The 23,966-nt window shown below is 43.7% G+C and overlaps 2 protein-coding genes across 2 annotated transcripts; both read left to right on the top strand.

Annotated features, from left to right (window-relative positions):
- Positions 1 to 1,909: 1,909 nt before the first annotated feature.
- On the top strand, positions 1,910 to 11,974 carry LOC309975171 (PRAME family member 27-like; the record flags this gene model as incomplete). Its single annotated transcript, XM_082860122.1, has 4 exons — positions 1,910 to 2,154; positions 2,606 to 3,178; positions 4,196 to 4,517; positions 11,942 to 11,974. 4 exons carry the CDS (start codon positions 1,910 to 1,912, stop codon positions 11,972 to 11,974), a joined length of 1,173 nt encoding a protein of 390 aa, XP_082716248.1.
- An 8,235-nt stretch (positions 11,975 to 20,209) lies between these two features.
- LOC309975160 (PRAME family member 8-like) lies at positions 20,210 to 23,802 on the top strand (the record flags this gene model as incomplete). Its single annotated transcript, XM_082860110.1, has 4 exons — positions 20,210 to 20,496; positions 20,946 to 21,518; positions 22,531 to 22,896; positions 23,763 to 23,802. 4 exons carry the CDS (start codon positions 20,210 to 20,212, stop codon positions 23,800 to 23,802), a joined length of 1,266 nt encoding a protein of 421 aa, XP_082716236.1.
- Between the last annotated feature and the right edge of the window lie 164 nt (positions 23,803 to 23,966).

The following is a 23,966-nucleotide window of genomic DNA, read 5'->3' as shown; positions in this document are numbered from 1 at the left end:
CTCTTCTTAGCAGCTGCCCCTGGATGACAGGGTTATTGGTGACTGACCATGTTCATGTCTCCCCCTGGTTCCAAGTTCCCAAACAGCCCACAGTGCCCACCCTCAGTGGGTCTCAGTCTTGGAAATGCCTGACTTCCCAGGGCTCCCAGCCTCTCCCTCTTCTCACATTCTCAGATTAATCTTTTCATGCCTGTTTGCTGTGCTGATACCATCTTTCTGGGAGGAAACACCGTCAGAGATGACATTGCCTCCTCTTAGCCACTCCCTTTTAATTTCTAAACTCCACCCAGAGAATAGCCTTTAAATCTTCTCCCTTCTCAGGAGAAAACAACAGCAACAACTATGTTTTCCACTGTTTGTCTCATTCACATGGTCCCTTTAAGAATGCCCAGCTCCATGCTGCCCAGCCCCACCCTTCTCACTGTGATTTTGACCTGACCTCCTTCAGAGAAGCCTTGACATAAGGCTGGAAAACCAAACACATCCCCAAAAGAACTTCCCTTGCTGCCTGAATCAGCTCATGATCTCCCATGTTTCCGACATAACACCTAAGTGACACTTGATACAGGGATGGATTTATTGTGTTTCCGTTGGGAACAACACCACTGCCTTCATGAAGCTCTTTTTATTCTGGGACATTTTGATAATTGTGATATGGCCAAAGATCTCCCAACACTGATGCTTTAAATTTTTGTTTTTCCTATCCAATATCACAAATCAATAGCCCCTTCCCTGTCTCATACCCACAGGTATAACTATTGGTATTGGTCAAACCCAATGAATATTTGTGGAGTGAATCAAGGAACGTGTCTTTGACTCCAATACCCCTCCTGCATTCTTTCTCTTTCCTGAATGAGTATCTGATTCAATCCATTCCTCTTGAGATAGACAAAGATCCCATCAGGATTAACCTGATAGACAGTCAGGAATCTAATCAGGTATGCTTTCTGATTGGAAGTTAGTAGTTGCAAAGAAGGAAATTGTGATTAGAAAGGTATATAAAATCTTCCTGTACCAAAGAAGAGTTGCAGAATCCAGTCACCTCCTGGATTTTCCGAGGAGTCTGAGGTCCTAGCACCACCCCGCCAATATCATCAGAGCTGGTCAGTTACATACCTCAGCTAAGGACACCCTCATCTTACCCATGATCTCTGTGTCTTGAATGGTGGCACGTAGCTTGGTATGGAAGGTTTCTTATTTCTTTTCAGATAAACTGATTTAAGATTTTGGTTTTGCCTCTAAGTGTAATTTTGCCTTAATCCCAAATACTTTGATTTGTGCTTTGGTTTATATTATTTCTAAATGTCTTAACCAAACAGATATTCTTTTTAATGAAAAGTATCTCTTTGGAATTTTATTTCTTGGCATTTAAAATATTTACTTTGTGCAAATAGCATTCATTTCAGGGGCATCTCCTTCATCTTTCTCAGCCAAGTTAACTGTGGGAATTGAAGATGGAGGCTGTTCTGGGCCACATGATGCTCCTATTCCCATAGTTTTGGGGCCCTAAGTGATGGTCTGAAAGTTTTCCCCCAAGAAACATAAGGGACATTGTTAAGGCTCATGGTACACACTTACCACTGGGACATGAATTAAGCAAAGCAGTGGGTGGAAATGGATGGACTAGTGGTTGCCTTTCCTTTTCCTTGGTACTTGTGAGATACTTGTTCTGCTGCTAGTAGGGAAAGAGTTATGGCTTTGTGTCCGCTGAAACTAGAGTGGAATTGGGGAAAATTGAGGCACTTCTACCACTGTGCTAAGTCCCTCTGAAGGGTGGGGAGACAATGGAGGCTTGTTCATGCTTGGCATGAAAAGGATGTCTTGTTCTCTGATGGCTTCCACAGGTTTCCTTTTGGAAAAGATCAGAATGAGTCTCTGGAATCCACCCAGACTCCTGGACCTGGTGGGAATGAGCCTGCTGAGGGATGAGGCCTTGGCCTTTGCTGCTCTGGAGGATCTACCAACAGAGTTCTTCCCATCACTGTTCATGGAGGCCTTCCATGGGAGACACAGTGAGACCCTGAAGGCCATGGTGCAAGCCTGGCCCTTTGTCCGCCTACCTCTGGGAGGCCTGATGGAGATGCCTCATGTGGGGACCTTACAAGCAGTGTTGGATGGGCTTGATGTCCTGCTTGCCCAGAAGGATTGCCCCAGGTGAGTCTGCCAGGTAGGCTGGTAGGGTCCTAGACATTGTTGAAGAGACAGCTGGTGTCGTAAGAGTAGGTAGCCAAGGGATGGACCAGAGGCTTCTGATGATGCCAAGGAAGAAGCTCAGAGGCCTTGGCCATTGCTGAGCTCACTTTGGGAAATGCCTTCTGGAAGTGTAGGAGTGCCTAAGATGCAGGGGAGCCTGAAAGAACATGCCCCCACAGCCTTCTAGTGATGATTAAAGGTACTAGAAGTAGAAAACCAGAAAGAATGGAAGTGGGAAAGGAGATGGAGGAAAGAAAGGCAGAGAGGGAAGAAGAGGACAAGGCAGCAGGTGACGTCAGGAACGTGAAGTAAAAGCACACGTGGGAAGTGAGTGCTGCCTAAATGCTGAGACTGTGGTTTCATTCAGTGTGGATCTTAAACCATCGCTGCCAATCTGCTGTTTCCCCCACAGGAGGGGCAAACTGCGGGTGCTGGATTTAAGGAATACTGGCCAGGACTTCTGGAGCATGTGGTCTGGATCCAATGTCCGTGTGTCCTCAAGCTCATCAATGGCACCAGTGGCTGAGGACAGGTCAAGGACAGAGCAGCCCTTGGCTCCCTTGGAGGTGTTTATAGAACTTTGCCTCAGTGAAGGGACCATGGATGAATTCTTTATCTACCTCATGCAATGGGTGGAGAAGAGAAAAGTTTCCATACACCTGTGCTGTAAGAAGCTGAAAATTGTTACAATGTCCATGGAAAATATTATGAAGGTCCTGAGTATGGTGCAATTGGACTGTATCCAGGAGGTGCAAGTGAATTGCACCTGGCACCTGTCCACCCTGGCCGCATTTGCTCCTCTCCTGGGCCAGATGAATAAAGTGCAGAGACTCCTTCTCTCCCACATCCACGTCTCTGCACTTGGGGAGCTGGAACAGCAGCACGTTGTCCAAATTACCTCTCAGTTCCTCAGGCTGCACCACCTCCGGGATCTCCGTATGGAATCTCCCTCCTTCCTCCAAGGTCGCCTGGACCAGATGCTCAGGTGAGTGTGCACCACTGACCGAGTAACAGAGAACACAACACTAGAACGTCACGTGCATTGTTTCCTTTGTTGCTCTACCTTGAAGTGTGGCATCACATAACCACACAAATCAAGGTAGAGGGACAAAGTGCGATAGAGGCTCTGGAAAGGGACACCATACTAGGAAGCTATAGATTGGAGGGTTCAGATGTATCAGAGTGTTTGTGATTTCTTTCTCAGGAAGAGATGTCTTTGTTCAGGTGACTTAAAAAAAAAAAACAGGTAAGAGGGCACTGAAGAGGGGAAAGAAACTCAGACCAGAGTATTTCTAGAGGAACTCTGTGCTCAACAGTTTTGTGACCACAGTGAGCCTGTCTCAAATTCCCCATCTGTAAAATGTTGCTTGTGCTCCAGATTAGGTAGTTAATATACGGGAAATGCATGATTCTGGTGGTAAGGAATGGGGAGCCAAAAGCAAAATAAAAAGTGGTAGGTGGTTTGCAGATGATGCAGGGATGTAACTGAGCCCCTGCAGACTGGAAACCCCGGTTGATGATGTGGGATCTTGTCCAGGTTGGTTCTCTGTGCATGTCTCCCTCCAGTCTCATCTGGCCCAGAGATATGGGCACCTGGGGCTCAAGTAGTGAGCTAAAGGCACCCTGATTTGAGAGTATTTTTTGTTTGTTTCAACTCTAAATATGAAAATTCAGTGATGCCCGCTCTTGAGACTCTGTGCTAGGCTCTCCTCTGCGCATGTTCTAGTGAATTCCACTCTTTTCGTTCATCCGCAAAAGGAAGTGCAGTATGTTGTACCCTGCTTGACTGATGAGGAGAGAGAGTTTTCAAGATTCTGTGTACTTATCTCAGCCAAACAAAGAAGATGACAGGAGTCAGGCTAAAATAAGATTGGGCCTTCTGGGTATTGATTGTTATCAGATGGTCAAAATGACCTTGGCCTTGGGTAAATCACTTATCTCCCACCTTGAGGTCACATTCCATCCCAGTTTCCAAGACCTAATTCCTCAGTTTCTCTCCCAGGTGCCTGAAGACTCCCTTGGAGAACCTCGCAATAACTCACTGTCTGATTACAGAATCAGACTTGAAACATCTGTCCCAGTGCCTGAACATCAGTCAGCTAAAGGGCCTGGATCTGAGTGGTGTCCCACTGACTGACGTTAGTCCTGAGCTCCTCCAAGTTCTGCTGGAGAAAGTTGCAGCCACGCTCCAGGAACTGGACTTAAATCTGTGTGGAATCATGGACTGTCAACTTGAGGTCATCCTGCCTGCCCTGAGCCACTGCTCCCAGCTCAGGACCTTCAGCATTTGTGGGAACCTCCTCTCCATGGCCATCATGGAGAAGGTGCTGCGTCATACTGATGGACTGCCCAGTTTAATCCTAGAGCTGTATCCTGCCCCAAAGGAGAGTTACAGCTCTCAGAGAATTCTACACCTGGGGAGACTTGCCCAGCTTCAGGCTGAGCTGATTGAGATTATGAGGAACTTAGGAAGGCCCAGGACCATCTGGATTAGCTCTAGCCCCTGTCCTCGCTGGGGCAATGAGATATTCTGTCATGAGAAGACCATTATATACTGCTGTTTTGTCCCTCCCTAGTTGGTTGCCTCTATGAAAAGCTTTCTTCTGGGCACTGGAAACTGAAACCTAGGAAATAGGTGCATTGTGAAGAGAACACAGACCTATGGTTTCAGGCATCTGCTCAACGTGAATGTGAAAAGGAAAGGTGACCCAGCAGGGGTACAAGATTGAAGGGGACTTAGGTTGTTTCCATCTCTGGGCTATTGTAAATAGAGCTGCAATGAACCTTTTGGTACATGACTCTTTTTGAATTTTGGTTTTCTCAGGATATATGCCCAGTAGTGGGATTGCTGGGTCATATGGTAGTTCTATTTGTAGTGCCCATCATCGGATGAATGGATAAAGAAGATGTGGCACATATATACAATGGAATATTACTCAGCCATAAAAAGAAATGAAATTGAGCTATTTGTAATGAGGTGGATAGACCTAGAGTCTGTCATACAAAGTGAAGTAAGTCAGAAAGAGAAAGACAAATACCGTATGCTAACACATATATATGGAATTTAAGAAAAGGAAAATGTCACGAAGAACCTAGGGGTAAGACAGGAATAAAGACACAGACCTACTGGAGAACGGACTTGATGATATGGGGAGGGGGAAGGGTGAGCTGTGACAGGGCGAGAGAGAGGCATGGACATAGATACACTAACAAACGTAAGGTAGATAGCTAGTGGGAAGCAGCCGCATGGCACAGGGATATCGGCTCGGTGCTCTGTGACCGCTTGGAGGGGTGGGATAGGGAGGGTGGGAGGGAGGGAGATGCAAGAGGGAAGAGATATGGGAACATATGTATATGTATAACTGATTCACTTTGTTATAAAGCAGAAACTAACACACCATTGTAAAGCAAATATACCCCAATAAAGATGTTAAATATATATACATATATATATATATATATATATATATATATATATATATATATATATATATAAAATTGTCTCAAAGTGAAAAAAAAAAAGTTTGAAGGGGAAAAGTTGACTCAAGGAGTTGATGGGAAATCCAGGGTGTTGGTGCTCCAGGGATGGAGTGGATATAGGGGTGGAGGAACATTAATCAAAAGCCTCGGTTGCCTTGCAAAAGGAAGATAATGATACAAACCCAGCTCATTAGACATTTGTAAGTTCCAATGAGATAATGTACTTGAGGGTTTGGCCCTGGAGCTAGCATACCCTAAGAGATAACTAAATGAGTCTTTCCCTTCTTTTTCTCTCCTAGTGGAAACCTCAGTATCTACATTCCTCTAGCTTACCCTCTATTCCTTACAACAGGGTGGAGAGCAAACCCAGGGCCTGAAATGGGTCACACCTTTCACATGTGGACACCAATGAAACATGGTTCCCTCAAGCTGCTCTCTCAGCCAGTGCAGGGAGGAGGAAGGGAGGGCATAGGAGAGATTGGATTCATCTCTAGTGATAGACATTCTGAGCCTCAGGTCTCCTAGGCCACCAGCTGGTAGATCAGACAGGAGGATATAAATCGGTTTTGTAAGCAGGACTGTATACGTCAGTACTTTTTAAAAATTTTGCTGTCCTGTTAATACTAGTTGAGTTTAAATATTTGCACATTTATATGAATATTAAATACATGAAATTTCTTTGAAAATTATAGAGGTAATTTAGTACTTGTAAAGAATGCATGTGGATTTTTAAAAAAATGTTGAACTTCCTTTGGCGTCTCAAGACAAATAAGACATGAAAACTGATTTTAGAGATCAATGAATGAGATTTTTTCTCCTTTAAAAATATTTACAATAATAAAATTTTAGAGCTAGGATTACAATTATATTTTTTAAAGTAGACTTTATTTTTTAGAGCAGTTTTAGTTTCACAGTGAAATTGAGCAGAAAGTACAGAGAGTTCCCATTTGTCTCTTGCCCCTACGTGTACAGCCTCCCTGGATATCCAAATCTCCCACCAGAAGAGTACATTTGTTATAATTTATGAATCTACACTGAGACATCCTTATCAACCAAACTTCATCGTTTACACCAAGGTCCACTCTTAGGGTTGTATGTTCTATGAGTTTTGACAAATGTATAGTTGCATGTATCTACTAGTGTAGCATCATATGGCCTATTTTCACTGTCCTAACTTATAAGAACCTGCTGTATAGCACAGGGAACTCTACTCAATACTCTGCAATGGCCTGTATGGGAAACAAATGTAAAAAAAAAAAAGAGAGAGAGAGAGTGGCTATATGTATATGTATAACTGATTCACTTTGCTGTACACCTGAAACTAACACAACATTGTAAATCAACTATACTCCAATAAATATTTTTTTAAAAAATCCTCTTTGCTTTGTCTATTTATCTTTTCCACCCCCCAGTCCCTGGCCACCACTGATATTTTTGCTTTCCCCAGAGCTTTGCCTTTTCCAAATTGTCATATAGAGTTACAGATGTAAGAAACAATGTTATGGTTTCCAGGGTGGAAAGGTGGGGGAGGGATAAATTGGGAGATTGGGATTGACATATACACACTGCTATATATAAAATAGATAACTAGTAAGAACCCACTTTATAGCACAGGGAAGTCTACTCAATACTTTGTAATGACCTATATGGGAAAAGAATCTAAAAAAGAGTGGATATATGTATATGTAGAACTGATTCACTTTGCTGTACAGCAGAAAGTAACACAACATTGTAAATCATGTATGCTTCAATAAAAATTTTTAGAAAAGAAAAAATTTCATATTTCTGGACTCATACAGTATGTAGCCTTTTCAGATTGACTTCTTTCACTTACTAAGTTTCCTCCATGTCTTTTCATGTTTTGATCCCATTCCTTGTCTGAATACACCACAGTTTATTTGCTCACTCATATACTGAAGGACAGCTTTCTTGCTTCTTTGGTTTGCTGCTAAAATCATCTATGTGCATGTTTGGTTTGGACATACGTTTTCAACTCATTTGGATAGATACCAAGGAACGAGGCTGCTGGATCATACGAAAAGGGTACGTATTACAATTTTTTCTGTTGACAAACTTACCTGTTAGACAATGATGAAATAAAACTTATATTTTAAGGCAGGACAAGAAAAACATTAAACAGAAAAGTCTCTCTCTGTGTTTGTCTGGGCCTCCTGCCTGCCTAATATGCAATGAGCTCCTCAAAGATGGGAGCGCCTGCTCAACATTAAAGATCAATTTTTTTTCTTCTGATGCCAGCAATGTAACTTCTTAAAAGAACAGTGCTCTTTCCCAGCTCTGTAGGGGTTCATGGTGACTTGCTGCTCACTTTGTACGTGCTTACCTGGACTATGTATCCTTGGTGAACTTCATGTAAAACATCAGGATGTCATTTTGATGTGTGATCCTTTGACTCAAAAATGTATATGACTATGCCTTTGACGTCTAACACATGGAACAGTTCCCAGGGCTTTTTGAGAATCTGCTTCCTGGGTTATAATCCTCAGTCTGGCTCAAATAAAATTCCCTTTTTTTTCTTCTTAACTTGAGAGTTAATTGAATTTTCATCAACAACATTAATAGTCTCATAAAGTACAGGGACTGTGTCTCTATCACCCTGTGGTCCTGCAGCTGAACAAGAAGCCTGGTGTGGCAGTAAATGCTTATAACTGTGGGTGCATGGACATATTTAACAACAGTTTATAGCCAAACGTTATTTTGCACTGAAATGCACATTTGGGGAAAGTCAACACTAACTGTCTACCAATAACAAATAAATTGGATACGGAAGAAATAGCACTTGTGGTCAATGCATTTGGACATATAAGTTGTACTTGGAAGTGTAACTGAGCAGAACCCTATGGGCCCTTCCCAGGACAGACTCCCCCTCATGTCCTGCACCTGCCTCTTGTTTGTAGAAAACCTTTATTCTCCTAGGCCTATCCTGAGTTCCAAAGAATAAACAGAAAATATGATAAAATGCAGAAACAAAGGAAAATAATCAAGCAGGACAAAATAATAATAGCTTAGCCATTAAACAAATTCAAAGACCTTTAGTTCCTCCTCAAGGGCTATAGATAACATTCTGAGCCATATCCTTGAGCTACTTTGAAAACACTGAATGAAGTGAACTCCAGGCTGCTACAAGCACATAGAGACCAGAGGGGGTGGAAGCAAAAGCTTGATGATATCTATTCCTGATTACCTCATCACCAACAACCAGAAGAATGTCCATGAGCTGATCACACACCCTACAACACTCTCTTTCACCCTGTCTTTAAAAATCTTTTCCTGAAAGTCATCAGGGAATTAGGGTCTTTTGGGCAACAGTTGCCCCCGTTCTTTGCTTGGTGCCTGCAATAAATGCTACACTTTCCTTCATCCCTCTCAGTATCAGTAGATTGGCTTCACTGCACACAGATCAGTGGACCCGAGTTTGGCTCAGTAACAAAAGAAACCTTCATTTGTTTCACATACTTTTGTTTGTTTGTTTGTTTCCCATACTTTTGTTGGTTTTGCCCAAGTAAGACAGGACTATACTCTCAATGTAAAACATCCCAACAATACAGAGAGAAGAAACATCTCCCCTGAACTTCCTCTTCATCCCAGGCCCCTCTCCAGAGTGTTCAGTTTAGTGTACTTTCCAGACTTCTCTCTGACTCTCTGTACATTTATTTTTGCATGTGCTAACATCTGGTTCAGCTTCCCTTACAGAAACGGTGTCTTAGTGATTCAGATCATCTTGCTTTTTTACGTTTAAGGGTGTGTCTTAAGGATCAGTCCTCTTCATATCAGCGGGCATATAGTAGTCCATAAAATGAATGGCCCATATTTTAACACTTTGTCTCCTTATGTAAATTTAGGTTGCTCCAATGTTTTGCTGTTCTTGCCAACCATAGAGTAATAAAAATCCTTGTACTCCCCAAAGCTTCTCTTTGGTTTCTCAATGCTTTCTCCCTGTATATAGCCCTGTTGTTCCTGAATTATCCATTTCATCCTCTTAGAAGATAATGTTCCTCAACTTATGTCAAGCTCACCACTATATTCTATTTTTTTAATTAGCAAAAAGGGGGAAAGACAATGTCACTGGATTTCAAATCATCCTCCAGTGCTTCTATCAGTAGGCTGAGCTGCTTTACTTTTTTTTTTAATTGAGGTATAGTTGAAGTACAATGTTATATAAGTTTCAGGTGTACAACATACTAAATCACAATTTTTAAAGTTTATACTACTTTTATAGTTATTATGATAAAATATTGGCTATATTCTCTGTGCTGTACAATATATACTCCTCGCTTATTTATTTTATACATTGTATTTAGTGTCTCTTAATCCCCTAACCCTATCTTACCCCTCTCCCTTCCCTCTCCGTACTGGTAAACACTAGTTTGTTCTCTGTATCTGTGAGTCTGTTTCTCTTTTGTTATATTTACTAGTTTATTTTATTTTTCAGATTCCACATATAAGTGATGTCATACAGTATTTATATTTTCTGTCTGACATTTCATTATACATAATACACTCCAAGTCCATCCATGTTGTTGCAAATGTTAAAATTTCTTTCTTTTTTATGACTGAGTAGTATTCCATTGTGCGTGTGGAATATACCACTTCTTTATCCATTCAACTGTTGATGGACACTTAGGCTGCTTCCATATCTTGGCTTTTTAAATAATGCTGCTGTGCACATTGGGATGCGTGTATCTTTTAGAATTATTGTACTTGGGGTTTTTAGGTATATACCCAGTAGTGAAATTGCTGAGTCATATGATAGTTATATTTTTAGTTTTTAGAGAAACCTCTGTCCTGGTTTCCACAGTGGCTGCACCAATTCACATTCCCACCTACAGTGTATGAGGGTTCCCTTTTCTCCACCCCTGGCCGACATTTGTGATCTGTGGTTTTTTTGATGATCGTCCTTCCGACAGGTGTGAAATGATATCTCATTGTGTTTTTTATTTGCATTTCCCTGATGATTAACAACACTGAACATCTTTCAATGTGACTGTTGACCATCTGTATGTCTTCTTTGGAAAAATGTCTATTCAAGTCTTCTGCCCATTTTTTTTTTTTTTTTTTTTGCTGTTGAGTTGTATCAGCTGTTTGTATGTTATTTTGGATATTATCTCGTTATTGGTCATATCATTGGCAAATATTTTCTCCCATTCAGCAGGTTGTCTTTTTATTTTGTCCATGGTTTCCTTTGCTGTGCAAAAGCTTTTAAGTTTAATTAGGGCACATTTGTTTATTTTTGCTCTTGTTTCCTTTGTTTTAAGAGACATATCAAAAAAAAATATTGCTATGATTTGTGTCAAAGAGTGTTCCACCTAAGTTTTCTTCTGGGAGTTTTATGGTTTTGGGCCTTACATTTAGGTCTTTAATCCATTTTTTGTTTATTTTTGTGTATGGTGTTATAAAATGTTCTAATTTCATTCTTTTACATGTAGGTGTCCAATTTTACCAGCACCAATTATTGAAGAGATTGTCTTTTCTCCATTGTATATTCTTGCCTCCTTTGTCATAGATCAATTGACCATAAGTGTGTAGGGTTTTTTCCTGTGCTCTCTATTCTGTTCCCTATTTTTATGTTTCTGGGTTTGTTTGTTTGTTTTGCCAGTACCATACTGTTTTGATTAGTGTATCTGTGCAATGTAGTCTAAAGCAGCAGCATGATACCTCCAACTCTGTTCTTCTTTCTCAAGATTGTTTTGGCTATTTGTGGTCTTTTTCTGTTTCTGTACAAATTTTAAAATAATTTTAGTTCTATGAAAAATGCTGTTGTTATTTTGATAGGGGTTGCGCTGAATTCCTAGATTGCCTTGGGAAGTATGGTCATTTTAACAATATTGATTCTTCTAATCCATGAACATGGTATATCTTTACATCTGTTTATGTTAGTTTCTGGCTGGAGACCCAAGATCTTCTGGACAACTGGGCAAGGGGTGAAGCCCAGAGGTAGCCAGATGAGAGAGGATAGCACACTGGACTAGGGACAGGCCTTGGAAGAGCAAAAGCTTAGAAGAAGACCAAGAGTGTTACTGAGTGAGGAACGTCTAATTCAGTCCCCTCTGGAATGGTGTCAGATTGCTGGGGTTATGGAAATAGAGCTGGAACTGGAGAGCAGTTGACCTCAAGGTGGACCTAAAGCTCTTCTCCAGAACCTTCCATCAGAGCAGCATTTATGTCTATGCAGGAGAGCACACTGGGCTGTGTCTGGTTAGTTGTCAACCACATCCTGGGTCCTGGGCTCTAAGTCACCTTCTTCCTGCAGGTTCTTCTCTTCAATGGACAGAGGCTGGTATGAGGGGCTCCTGAAAAAAGAGGTGTCATCAGAATACTACACAGGGGTTCAATGACGCTAACAGGAATGGAGGATGGGAGTTTGGGGCTGACTCACCAGCAATGTTGCAGCATCCCATCACTCCTCATGTGTCCACTTTTCCAAAGTCTGAAGAACTGTGTCCTGAGAACATGGATGAGAAGTGTTCTGAGGTGGCCTCAATGACTGTGCACAGTGAGATCTAGGAGTGCTGAGGATGAAGTTTCAGTTATAGAGACGAGGATTTGTGCTTCTATTAATAAGTTCAGGGGGCATAATTTACTTCCCAAGACCAGTGACTTTTGTTGAATTGCTGTTTTGGTGGTGCTCCAGGAGGGAATGTGTGTCCCAAGAGTAATCCACAACAATAAAATTGCAGTGTAGGTGACTAGTTCAGGCACCACCAGGCTAGGTGTGTGGCCTGGGTCAGAGCCAAGGGATTGGAACAGAGTCTCTTGGGTCCCTCCATGGAGAGGCCTCCAGGGGGAGTTACCCTCTTACCCCAGACCACAAGTTTCTGCCTGGTTTGCCTCATCCTACACAAAACACATTTCAAGTTCACCTGCATCCCATATTTCTCTACATTCTGCCTATTTGCAGGGGACTGCATGTTTCTGACCTCACAATTCATACTAAATATCATTCTGGCAAAGAAGACATGCAGATGGCCAACAGGTACTTGATAAAATGCTCAGCATCACTAATCAGGGAAATGCATATCAAAACTACAATGAAATATCACCTCACAAAATTTAGAATGGCTGTTACCAAGAAGACAAGAGATAATGAGTGACGTGAGGGTGTGGAGAAAAGGGAACCCTCCTGCACTGTTGTTGGGGATGTAGTTTGGTGCAGCCAGTATGGAAAACAGCATAGAGGTGAATTTTAAATAAAAAATAGAACTACCATTTGATCCAGCAATTCCACTTCTGGGAAGGAAATGAAGTCACTGTCTCAAAAAGATATCTCCACCTCCATGTTCACTGAAGCATTATTCACAGTAGCAAGATATGGAAACAGTCTAAGTGCTTGTCAATGGATGATGAAGAAAATGTGAATAATATACAATATATATTATTCTGGTTGGTCAGATACACCACACTAATACTGGTAAGAATATTTCCCTCCTGCTGTTCCAGCCACTTGGTGACTAGAGCCCTTTCTCCTTCAAAGGAGCCAACCTTCACAGGGAGACAACCTGGTGAGGTGCCTTATGTGGATAAAAGGCACGTAAATTCAGACCCTGCTCCCTCCATTTTCTTGCATGTGACCTTGAACCAGTCAAGGGCAACCCTCTCTCCATGGTCTCTGTTCCTCTCAGGCTCACACCCCTCTTCTCCCAGAGATGCAGGAAGGAGGAAAGCATCTGAAGAGAAGATGAAGAAGCCCCCGAGGAAGTGACACGGGCTGGAAATTTCAGACTAACGAAACTCTCCGGGAATTTCATGATGTCAGAAGGATGAAGGATCAAATGTTGGGGGCTGATACAAACTTAGAAAGGAGGATGACAATTTACAAAGAAATTTACATAGAAACGATGTTGGCTCCCCGTTGACAATTATGCCATGGGAAGAAGGCAGGCCCTGCTCATACTACTCTTGATAAGTTTATTACAAAGAAATACAGCACTTTAATTCTCAAAGTTTTAAAATCCAGCATACTAAATAAATATTCCTTTTACTGTTTTTACATTTATATATATATTTATAACTACATCAAGTGAGTTCTTAACTTTTCTAAAGGTTACGTAATAATCATCATTTTTACTATTGATTATTAAGATTATTGATTATTTACTATTGATTATTGATTTTTACTATTACTATTTGATTATTAAGATTGTGCTGTAGCTTCAGTTTGCATGTTTATTTTTATTGGGGAGGAAAAATGTTTTCTGTAACCTTCAATGTTCTTCAGCTGGTATAAGAATCAAGTTAATCAGAGAAAAACAGAACAAAATTAATTACAAACCTACAGGAGTCAGACAAGTGCAGTGAAACCCAAGGAGAAGCCAAACAATTGAGGCTCATGAGTGATCTCAGGACACGGGATGGGAGAGAGTGCCAGGTCTTCAATGGGGAAGAATGTGATTCACAGAAGAGCTAGTAATTTGTTTGGTAATTAGATGTTTGTCCTGCCGTACAGATACACCACTCAGATAAAGTTATCTCTTGATAATAGCTCTCTCTCTGGCCCAGGCCCCCTTTCTAAATTCTTTTAGGTAGTTCAGAGAGAGGTAAAAGGTTTTCTTTGCTTCAGTCTGCTGTGTCTTGATCGCCTACAGCTCAAAACAGTAAGTATACCAGTGTTGCACATTGGGAAGGGCTCTTTTTTAGTCCCTTTGCGTTCCTGCACTACTGTGGTCTAGGTACACATCTGCCTGTATTAAATTCATGTTTCAGCTTATGTGTTTTTTGTCTGTCTCAATAGAATGTAAAGTCCGTACATATGAGATAACATGGTAGTGGGACATATCACATTAATTGGCTGTTTCCCTGATACCCAGAATAGCAGTTGGTACACTGTATATACTCAGTAAACACATTTTAATTGAATGATAAGTGACAAATACAATTGTAGATATTTAAACTGTGCAATGTGGTGATGTGATATACGTATACCCTGTGAAATGATTACCAAGGTCAAGATAATTAAGACATCCACAACCTCATAGTTAACTCTTTTTGTGTGTGTGTGGTGAGAATGCTTAGAAGATCTACTCTCAGAAAATTTTAAATATACAATATTATATTATTAACTATGGTCACTGTGAGTGTACTAGATCCTTGAAGAGACGTCTGAACACCCATGTTCACTGCAGCGTTATTCACAATAGCCACAATATGGAAACAACCTAAAAGTCCTTTGATGGACGAATGAATAAAGGAAAAGTTGTATATGTTCATATTGGTATATTATTCAGCCATAAAAAGGAAATTCTGCCATTTGTGAAAATATGGATAAACTTGGAGGACGTTATGCTAAGTGAAGTAAGCCAGAGAGAGAAAGACAAATACTACATCGTATCATTTATATGTAGGCTCAAAAAAAGGAAAAGAAAATCAATTTCTCATGAACAGAGAATAAAATGGTGGTTGACAGGGGGTGGGCCAGAGGGAATGGAGAGAAATACGTCAAAGGGTACAAATTTTCAGTTACAAGAAGAATAAATAATACTTTTTTTTTTTTTTTTTTTTTGCAGTACGCGGGCCTCTCACTGTTGTGGCCTCTCCCGTTGCGGAGCACAGGCTCCGGGCGCGCAGGCTCAGTGGTCATGGCTCACGGGTCCAGCCGCTCCGTGGCATGTGGGATCTTCCCGGACCGGGGCACGAACCCGTGTCCCCTGCATCGGCAGGCGGACTCTCAACCACTGCGCCACCAGGGAAGCCCTAAATAATACTTTTAAATGAATCAAGGAGAAAAGTGAGAGGGCAATACTGGGTACGAGTATTAGGCTGTGTCACATGTGCTGGAGACAACCCAGTGAACTTGTCCACAGAGCCCTCCCCCCACCCACCGCCACCACCAGAAGCTCCTGCCGGTCGTCAGCCCGGGACGTTAGAAGATTTTCCCACAAGAGGGAGGCCAGTACAGGTCCCTGCGCTCCTCCTTCATTTGTGCTGGACAAGCAATGGGTACTGCTTTGACTTTCATCTCCTATGACCTTCATAAGGATTAAAGTAGGCAATTTGCTATCATTTGGATGACGGAGACACAGTAACAGACTTCATTATTTCTTATTTTCTCCTGAAAAACACAATTCTCAAAGTCTGGAAGCTGTGATGAGTGAGGAGACAAAACTGCAAAATTTCCAAAGCGCATCCCTTCCCCTGGCATATATGTCAAGGTGAGGATCCTCGCCTTCCCTCCTAACCTGTCCCTGGTACTTGCACCCAGACTGGATGCCCACCGCTCTTTCTCTCTCCAGACTCTTCGCTGGCCAGACACTGTGCCCTTGCGGTGAGTGCGAGAGCAGCCACTGGAGCCTAATGTCAGTCAGGGCAAAGCAATCCAGACCCTGGGAACTCACAGCCCCCAATCCAGGGCCTCAGTGTCCGCAGTGGCCTCAGACACAAGTCCCCAGACTTGATGGGACACAGTCCTGTGAGAGCCAGAGGACATGGTCTCCTGCTAGGCTGCCATTTCTCTACTCCCCCGCTCATTCGGGGCCCTACAGCAGCTCCTCTGGACATTCTCTGCACTCCTCTCTCTTCTTTCCTTCATTCCCTGTGGCCCAATTCCACCTGGAGAGAGTCCCAGACATCTGCCCCACCCACCATGTCTCTACAAGCCTGTCCTTTGGGATTAATTGCCTGGACCCAGGGGAATGTTGTCATCAAGTCTTTATTGATGAGGAAGAAAGAGCAACAGTTCCTTGTTTATAGCAAGATATTAGTGGATCTAAAGTGGAACCAGACCCTGTTGAGTACTGGGGGAGCAGGCAAGGGGGGCCAACACAGACAGCTGGACTTTTAAAAAGGCATAGAGAGTGAGACATTTCAGGGCAAGAAGAGATCTGAGTTGGGAGAGAAAAAAAACTTACTGAACCTGAGGAGAACATTGTCAGCCCAAGTGCTGGACCAAGAGAGCCACAAAGGGGAGAGCCTCTGCAGGGGACTGGTCCCTAAGGCCTCCCACCAGCTGTCATGTCTAGGAAGACCAGAGGAGTCAGGGTCCTCTTCTGTAACCCAGGATGTGTCGCCCCCCAGCATTCCTGGGTGCTTTGATGGATCCAGAGATGCAACAGGGAACTCTATGCATTGGGGTTAGTCAATTTGTCCAAAATAGCACAGAGGAATTAGAAAAGAAGTACTTGATTTTTGCTGATCCCATTGGAAGTGTGTCCCAGCATTGTAACCAGGCTCCAGGTTCCCGGAGAGGTGATGTTGGTGGGCTGCAGAAAGAGAGGGCTGCCGAGTCAGTTCATGCTGGGAGGGGGAACTGGTTGCACAGAAATATGCTAACCCCCTGAGCAAAGACCCTGGAGCAATGTTTTAGGATGTCACTTGGGATCGTGTGACTGGAGAAGCGGGAAGGACAACCCCCTGATGGGCTCAGGGAGCTGCTCCGACCTGGGCAGCAAACAAGGTCATGAAACAGGCAATCAGTACAGGGTAGAAATGTCAAATCCAGGCTTCTCACCAGACCCCAGGCGTCCTGCAGGCCCCGAATTGGGTGGGAAGGACGGCACCTCTGTGCACATGTGCTCCCTCCTCCTCGCCGCCCAGTATGTCCCCTGAGCAAACAGGCTCTGTGTGGAGTTGGACAGAGGAGGTCCCCTCTACTCAGGGGGAAGGGAGAGGGCTGGGCTTTTATAATTTCTAGAACATTCCAACACTTTGACCCCTCCTACCTCCTTCGATTTCACAGAAACTGGGAAACATCCCCAGCTTGGAGTCTACAGTTTCCCCCTTTCCACTGACATCATGTGAAGTCTGTCAGTCAGTCCTTCCTAACACTCAGGGGACCTTCTGAACCCCTCACATGAGGGAATCTACCAGTTATTCACTGGATGGAAGTGGGCAGGTTTCTATCCCAAGCCCAGACCCAGGTCCACCAGGCTAAAAATGGAGAAGGAGCAGTGAACCTTTCATTTCCTGTGAAGGTTAATCGAGGTAGTGGATAGAAAGTGCTGACACCGTTGCTTGCCACGTTGTGTTCAATAAACAGAGAGGTTTATGATGATCATTGTTACTAATCTCACTCTATTGCAGCTTATTAATAAAGGGGTTTGGTGGCCTGGGAGTTAAAATACCTATTGAGTACAATCCAGTTTACCCCAATTTTATGCACAAGGCATTTATACCCATAGCAGGAATGTGGTGAAAGGAATCTTCCGGAAAGATATCAAGGTGGAAAACACTCTTCAAAACTCCTAGCCTTCTTTGGCTGTTTTATAATTGAATTACTTGGACATCACAGTGAATGGAGGAAAGGAAGGCATGAAGAACTCTTAGGGGTGGAGGGAGGGTCACACTTTCTTTGTATCCTGAAACTGGAAAAAAATCTCCATGTGATGAAGCCCGGGGTGGGAGTCACCCATGAGCAGATCCTTAAAAACCAAATATAGCTTCTGAACTTTGTAGGGAAAGTGTTGGTATTTGTGAAGAGTGCTTAACGTGAGAAGAGCAGAATTTTATTTCTGTGCCTAATGGTGTCACTTTGGTCAGAGTTTCTGCTGAACTTTCCTAATTTTGAGGAAATAATAATTATCATAATATGCGTGGAAAGGGGCCAATGGGATTATGGTTTGGCTACCAAGCCCCCAGGAAAATGGCTGCGGCTAATTGCCATTGGGGAGCATCCTCTGTGGGAAGAACCTAAAAGAAAATGTTTACTGGTAGCAGCCACCACGATGAGGACAGGGTTTGGTGCACCTTATCCACGTTCATGTCTCCCCTTGTATCCAAGTTCCCGAACAGCCCACAGTGCCCACCCTCTGTGGCTCTCAGTCTTGGAAATGTCTGACTTCCCGGGGCTCCCAGCCTCTCCCTCTGCTCACATTCTCATATTTAATCTTTTCATGCCAGTTTGTTGTGCTGATCCCATCTTTCTGGGAGGAAACACCTCAAACAAACACTGGTTCCCTTTTTAATTTCTAAACTCCACCCAGAGAAAAGTCTTTTAGTCTCCATTTTCCCAGGAGAAAAAGAATATACCCATACTATACACTGTCTTGATTCCTTCACAGTGTCCCTTTAGGAATGTCCAGCTCTACACTGCCCAGTCCCCGCCCTTCCTTCTTATTGTGATTTTGACCTGACCTGCTTCAGAGAAGCCCTGACTTAAGCCCCGAGTGCCAAGCAGATCCCCCATTGCATTTCCCTTGCTCCCTGAATAGGCTCATGATCTGCTATGTTTCTTATATAACACCTAAGTGACAACTTGATGCAGATAGAAGTTTATGTTGTTTCCTTTGGGAATGACATCACCATATTTTTATAATGTTTTAATTGTTGGACATCTTGATGAGTTTGATCTGCGCAAAGATTCTCCAACAATGGTGCTTTCTAGTTTTGTTGTTTCTGTCCAATATCAGGAACCAATAATCTCTTCCCACACCCATGGCTATAACTGACCCTATTAGGAAAACTCAATCCATGTTTGTGCAGTGAATCAAAGATTGAGTCCTTGAATCCCCTACCCCCATTTATTCCCTCCTGAATGAAAATCAGATTCAATCAATTCATCAGGATGTAGGCGAAGATCCAATCATGATTAACCTGATGGACAGTCTGGAATCTAATCAGGCATCGCTTTCTGATTGGTTGTTAGTAGTTGGAAATGGGGAAGACATGACTAGAAAGGCCTATAAAAGCCTCGGGCATCAAAGAAGAGATGCAGAAACTTCTTCCTCTGGAGTCACTGTCTGGGTTCTCCACCTGGTCTTGGGACTGAGCACCCTGCCAACCACATCAGAGCTGGTAAGTTATAGACCTCAGTCAAGGACACTCTCCTCTTATGTATGGTCAGCTGGTCTTGAACTGTGCCATGTAGCTCAGGATGGCAGGGAGAGGGGTATCTTTAGTTATTTCTTTTCTGATGAACAAATTTAATGCTTTGGTGTTGCCTCTCAGTGTAGTTTTGCCTCGCTCTCAACATTTTGATTTGTCCTTTGGTTTATATCATTTTTAATTATCTTAACCAAGAAGATTTTCCTTTTAATGAAAACATCTAACTGTTTAGAATTTTATTTCTTGACATTTACAATATTTAGTCTGTACACAAAAGAGCCTTCATTTTAGGTGTATGTCCTTCATCTTTTCCAGCCCAAGTTAACAGTGGGAATTATGGATGGAGGCTGTGTTGGGCCACATAATGCTCTTATTCCCATAGTTTTAGGGACCTAAGCGATTTTCTAAAAATTTTCACCAAAAAGATTAGGATCAGCCTTCAGGCTCGTGGTACCCACTTCCCAGTGCAATACAATTAAGCAAAGTAGTGAACGGAAATGAATGGACAAGTCGTTGGTTTTCTACCTCCTTGGAAGGAGGCTTGCTCTGGTTCCTGTAGAGGCAGCGTTATGGATTTGTGCCCACAGAGACTAGAGCAGAATTCTGCTAAACAGAGGCTTTTCCACTACTGTGGGCGCAGTGATTTGGCTATGAGTTTGTTCCTCTGCAGGGTGAAAAGACAGATTAAGGGGTGCTCATGCTTGACTGAGAAAGATGCCTTGTTCCCTGCAAGTTTCCACAGGATTCCTTTTGGAGCAGAGTCAGAATGAGTGTCTGGAACCCACCCAGACTCCTGGGCCTGGCGGGAATGAGCCTGCTGAGGGATAAGACCTCAGTCATCTCCATTGTGGAGTATCTGCCCACCGAGCTCTTCCCACCACTGTTCATTTTGGCCTTCTATGGGAGACACAGTGAGGCCCTGAAGGCCATGGTGCAAGCCTGGCCCTTTGTCCGCCTGCCTCTGGGGGGTCTGATGCAGACGCCTCACCGGGGGACCTTACAAGCAGTGTTGGACGGTATTGATGTCCTAGTTGCCCAGCAGGATCGCCCCAGGTGAGTCTGATCCAGGTATCCTGGTAGAGTCCTAGACATCCTTGAGAGGCAGCTGGTGTCATAAGAGTGGATGGACGGTTGATGGACTAGAGGCTTCTGATGATGCCAAATGAAGAGGCTCAGAGGCCTTGGCCATTGCTGAGTTCACTTTGGGAAATGCCTTCCAGAAATGTAGGAGTACTTAAGATGAAAGGGCACCTGAAGGAACATATCCCCACATCTTTCTAGTGATGCTTAAGGTACTAGAAGTGGAGAACCAGGAAGGATGGAAGGGGAAACAAGATGGAGGAAGGTGAGGCGGAGAGGGAAGAAGAGGGCAAGGCAGCAGGTGATGTCAGGGATGAGAAGTAAAAGCTCGGGTGGGAAACGAGTGCTGCCTAAATGCTGAGACTGTGGTTTCATTATGTGTGGATCTTAAGCCATCGCTGCCAATCTGCTGTTTCCCACAGGAGGTGCAAACTGCGGGTGCTGGATTTAAGAAATACCAGCCAGGACTTCTGGAGAATGTGGTCTGGATACAGGGTCCATGGATGTTCAAGCTCACTGATGGCACAAGTGGCTGAGGACAGGTCAAGGGCAGAGCAGTCCTTGGCTCCCGTGGTGGTGTTCATAGAACTTCACCTCAAAGAAAGGACCATGGATAGATTCCTCACCTACCTCATCAGGTGGGTGGAGGAGAGGAAAGCTTCCATACACCTGTGCTGTAAGAAACTGAAGATACTTTCAATGCCCATGGAAAATATTATGAAGGTCCTGAGTATGGTGCAACTGGACTGCATCCAGGAGGTGCAAGTGAACTGCACCTGGCATCTCTCCACCCTGGCCGTGTTTGCTCCTCTCCTGGGCCAGATGAATAAAGTGCAGAGACTCCTTCTCTCTCACATCCACGTCTCTGCACTTGACGAGCAGGAACAGCAGCACGTGGTCCAAATTACCTCTCAGTTCCTCAGGCTGCACCGCCTCCGGGATCTCTGCATGGAATCTCCCTCCTTCCTTGAAGGCTGTCTGGATGAGATGCTCAGGTGAGTGTGCACCACTGACCAGGTAATGATGAACACGACACTAGAATGTGAAACACACTGTCTGCTTTGCTGCTCTATCTGAAGTGTGGTATCACATAACCATACAAATCAAGGTAGGGACCCAAACTGGGATAGGGGCTCTGGAAAGGGATGCCATGCTAGGAAGATATAGACTAGAGGCTAGGATCTAGTGGGTGTGAGTATGTGATTTCTTCTTTAGGAAGAGATATCTTTGTTTAGATGACTTAGGAAAATAGGGGGCCTTAAAGAATGAAAACTCCACCAGGCCTGAACATTTCTAAATGGAAGCTCTGTGCTCATCAGTTCTGTGACCACATTGAGCCTGTCTCAGATTCCCTGTCTGTAAAAGGTTGTTTTTTGCTCCAGATAAGGTACTTAATATATGGAAAATGCGTGATTCTGGAGATGATGGTAATAGAGCAGGATCATAAGGGATAATAATAATTGGAAGATGGTTTGCAGATGATGCAGGGATGTAACTAAGGCCCTGTAGACCGGCAACCCCAGCTGATGTCGTGAGATCTTGCCCACGTTGGTCCACTATGCATGTCACCCAGAAGCCTCACCTGGCCTGAGTTATGGGTGCCTGTGGCCCAAGCATGGGCTGAAGGAAGCCTGAGTAGGAAGAGTTTTAGGGATGTCACGTACTATTAAAATTCAGTGATGCCCACTCTTGATTGACACATGGTGTCAGGCTCTCTTCTGAGCATGTTCTAGTGCATTCCATTATCTCCATTCATCCTCAGAAGAAAGTGGAGTATGTTGTACCCTTTTAGCAGATGAGGAAAGAAGGCTTTCAGGGTTCTGTGGACTTGATCCAGTCACACAAAGAAGGTGAAAGAACTCAGGATAAAATGAGACTGCGCATTCTGGGTATTGATCATTATCAGATGGTGAGACCAAACTTAGCCTTGGGCAGATCACTTGTCTCCCACCTTAAGTTCACTTTCCACCCCAGTTTCTAAGACCTAATTGCTCTGTTTCTTCCCAGGTGTCTGACAAACCCCTTGGACAACCTTGCAATAACTCACTGCCTCCTTTCGGATTCAGACTTGAGCCATCTGTCTCAGTGTCCGAACATCAGTCAGCTAAAGGGCCTGGATCTGAGTGGCATCACCCTGACCTACTCTAGTCCTGAGCTCCTCCCGGTTCTGTTGGAGAAAGTTGCAGCCACCCTCCAGGAACTGTATTTAGAGCAATGTGGGATCATGGACTCTCACCTCGAGACCATCCTGCCGCCCCTGAGCCGCTGCTCCCAGCTCATGTTCTTTAGCCTGCGGGGAAACCTCATCTCCATGGCCGTCATGGAGAAGCTGCTGCGACACACCTCCGGGCTGCCCAGTTTAAGTCAAGAGCTGTATCCTGTCCCTCAGGAGAGTTACAGCTCTCAGCGAATCCTCCAACCTGGGAGACTTGCACAGTGTCGGGCTGAACTGTTTGAGATTCTGCGAGTCTTAGGACGTCCCAGGATCATTTGGATTAGTTCCAGCCCCTGTCTGCACTGTGGAGATAACACATTCTCTCATCCCCAGCCCATCGTATACCGCTGAAATACCCCTAACTACTTGGGTGCATCTGTCAAAAGCTTTCTTCTGAGCACTTGGAAATTGAAATCTAGGACATAGTTGAATCGTAAAGGGAAAACAGACCCAGGGTTTCAGATATCTGCTCAATGTAAATGTGAAAAGAAAAAGTGATTAAGCGAGGGTGCAGGATTGCAGAGGGAAAAGTTAACTCTGACAGGTAATAGGCCTTTAGGGGACATGTGTCCTATAGAGTCAGAAATATGAATCTAAGTTTCTTTAGGTGGATTCGAGCTTGAGACACATATGTTGGAGCTCTCCCTGGGTGGATTTTGTAAAGAAATGGTCAGAAATAAAGAGACCCTCAGGGTAAACTGACTGCTGCCCTCCATGACGTATTATTCAGTTTTCTCAGTTTATAACTCAGCAAACTCCAGTTACTGATGGAAAAAAAAAAAAAAGCACTGAGTTGTCTGTGATCTGAAACGTTACCATTCAAGCAAGTTCTTTATTCTGTCTGGGGCATCTCTTTCTTCCATCCTTATTTCTGTGGCTGCCCAGTAGGTTAATACACACAAAGGTGAACATACTCAGTGGTCAATGAGCCACTGGAATGAGAGTTCTTGGCAGGGCCCTCACTGCTCTCTCAGACCATGACCCTGGATATGAGCAGCCCTCATGGTTCTCCTTGTGGGTCCAGATGTCTCAGCCAGAGCAGGAAGGGCGTGGGGAGGGCATAAGAGAGATCGGAGTCATCCCTTGTGATAGACATTCTGAGCCTCAGGTCTCCTAGGCCACCTGTTGGTAGATCAGACCAGAGGATAAAAATTAGTTTGGTAAGCAGGACTCTACTGTTCAGTATTAAAAAAATAACTTAGGGCTTCCCTGATGGCGCAGTGGTTGA

The sequence above is a fragment of the Leucopleurus acutus genome (assembly GCF_964270905.1).
Source record: "Leucopleurus acutus genome assembly, chromosome: 2".
NCBI classification, from domain to species: domain Eukaryota; kingdom Metazoa; phylum Chordata; class Mammalia; order Artiodactyla; family Delphinidae; genus Leucopleurus; species Leucopleurus acutus.
This window is presented reverse-complemented; position numbering and strand designations above follow the sequence as displayed.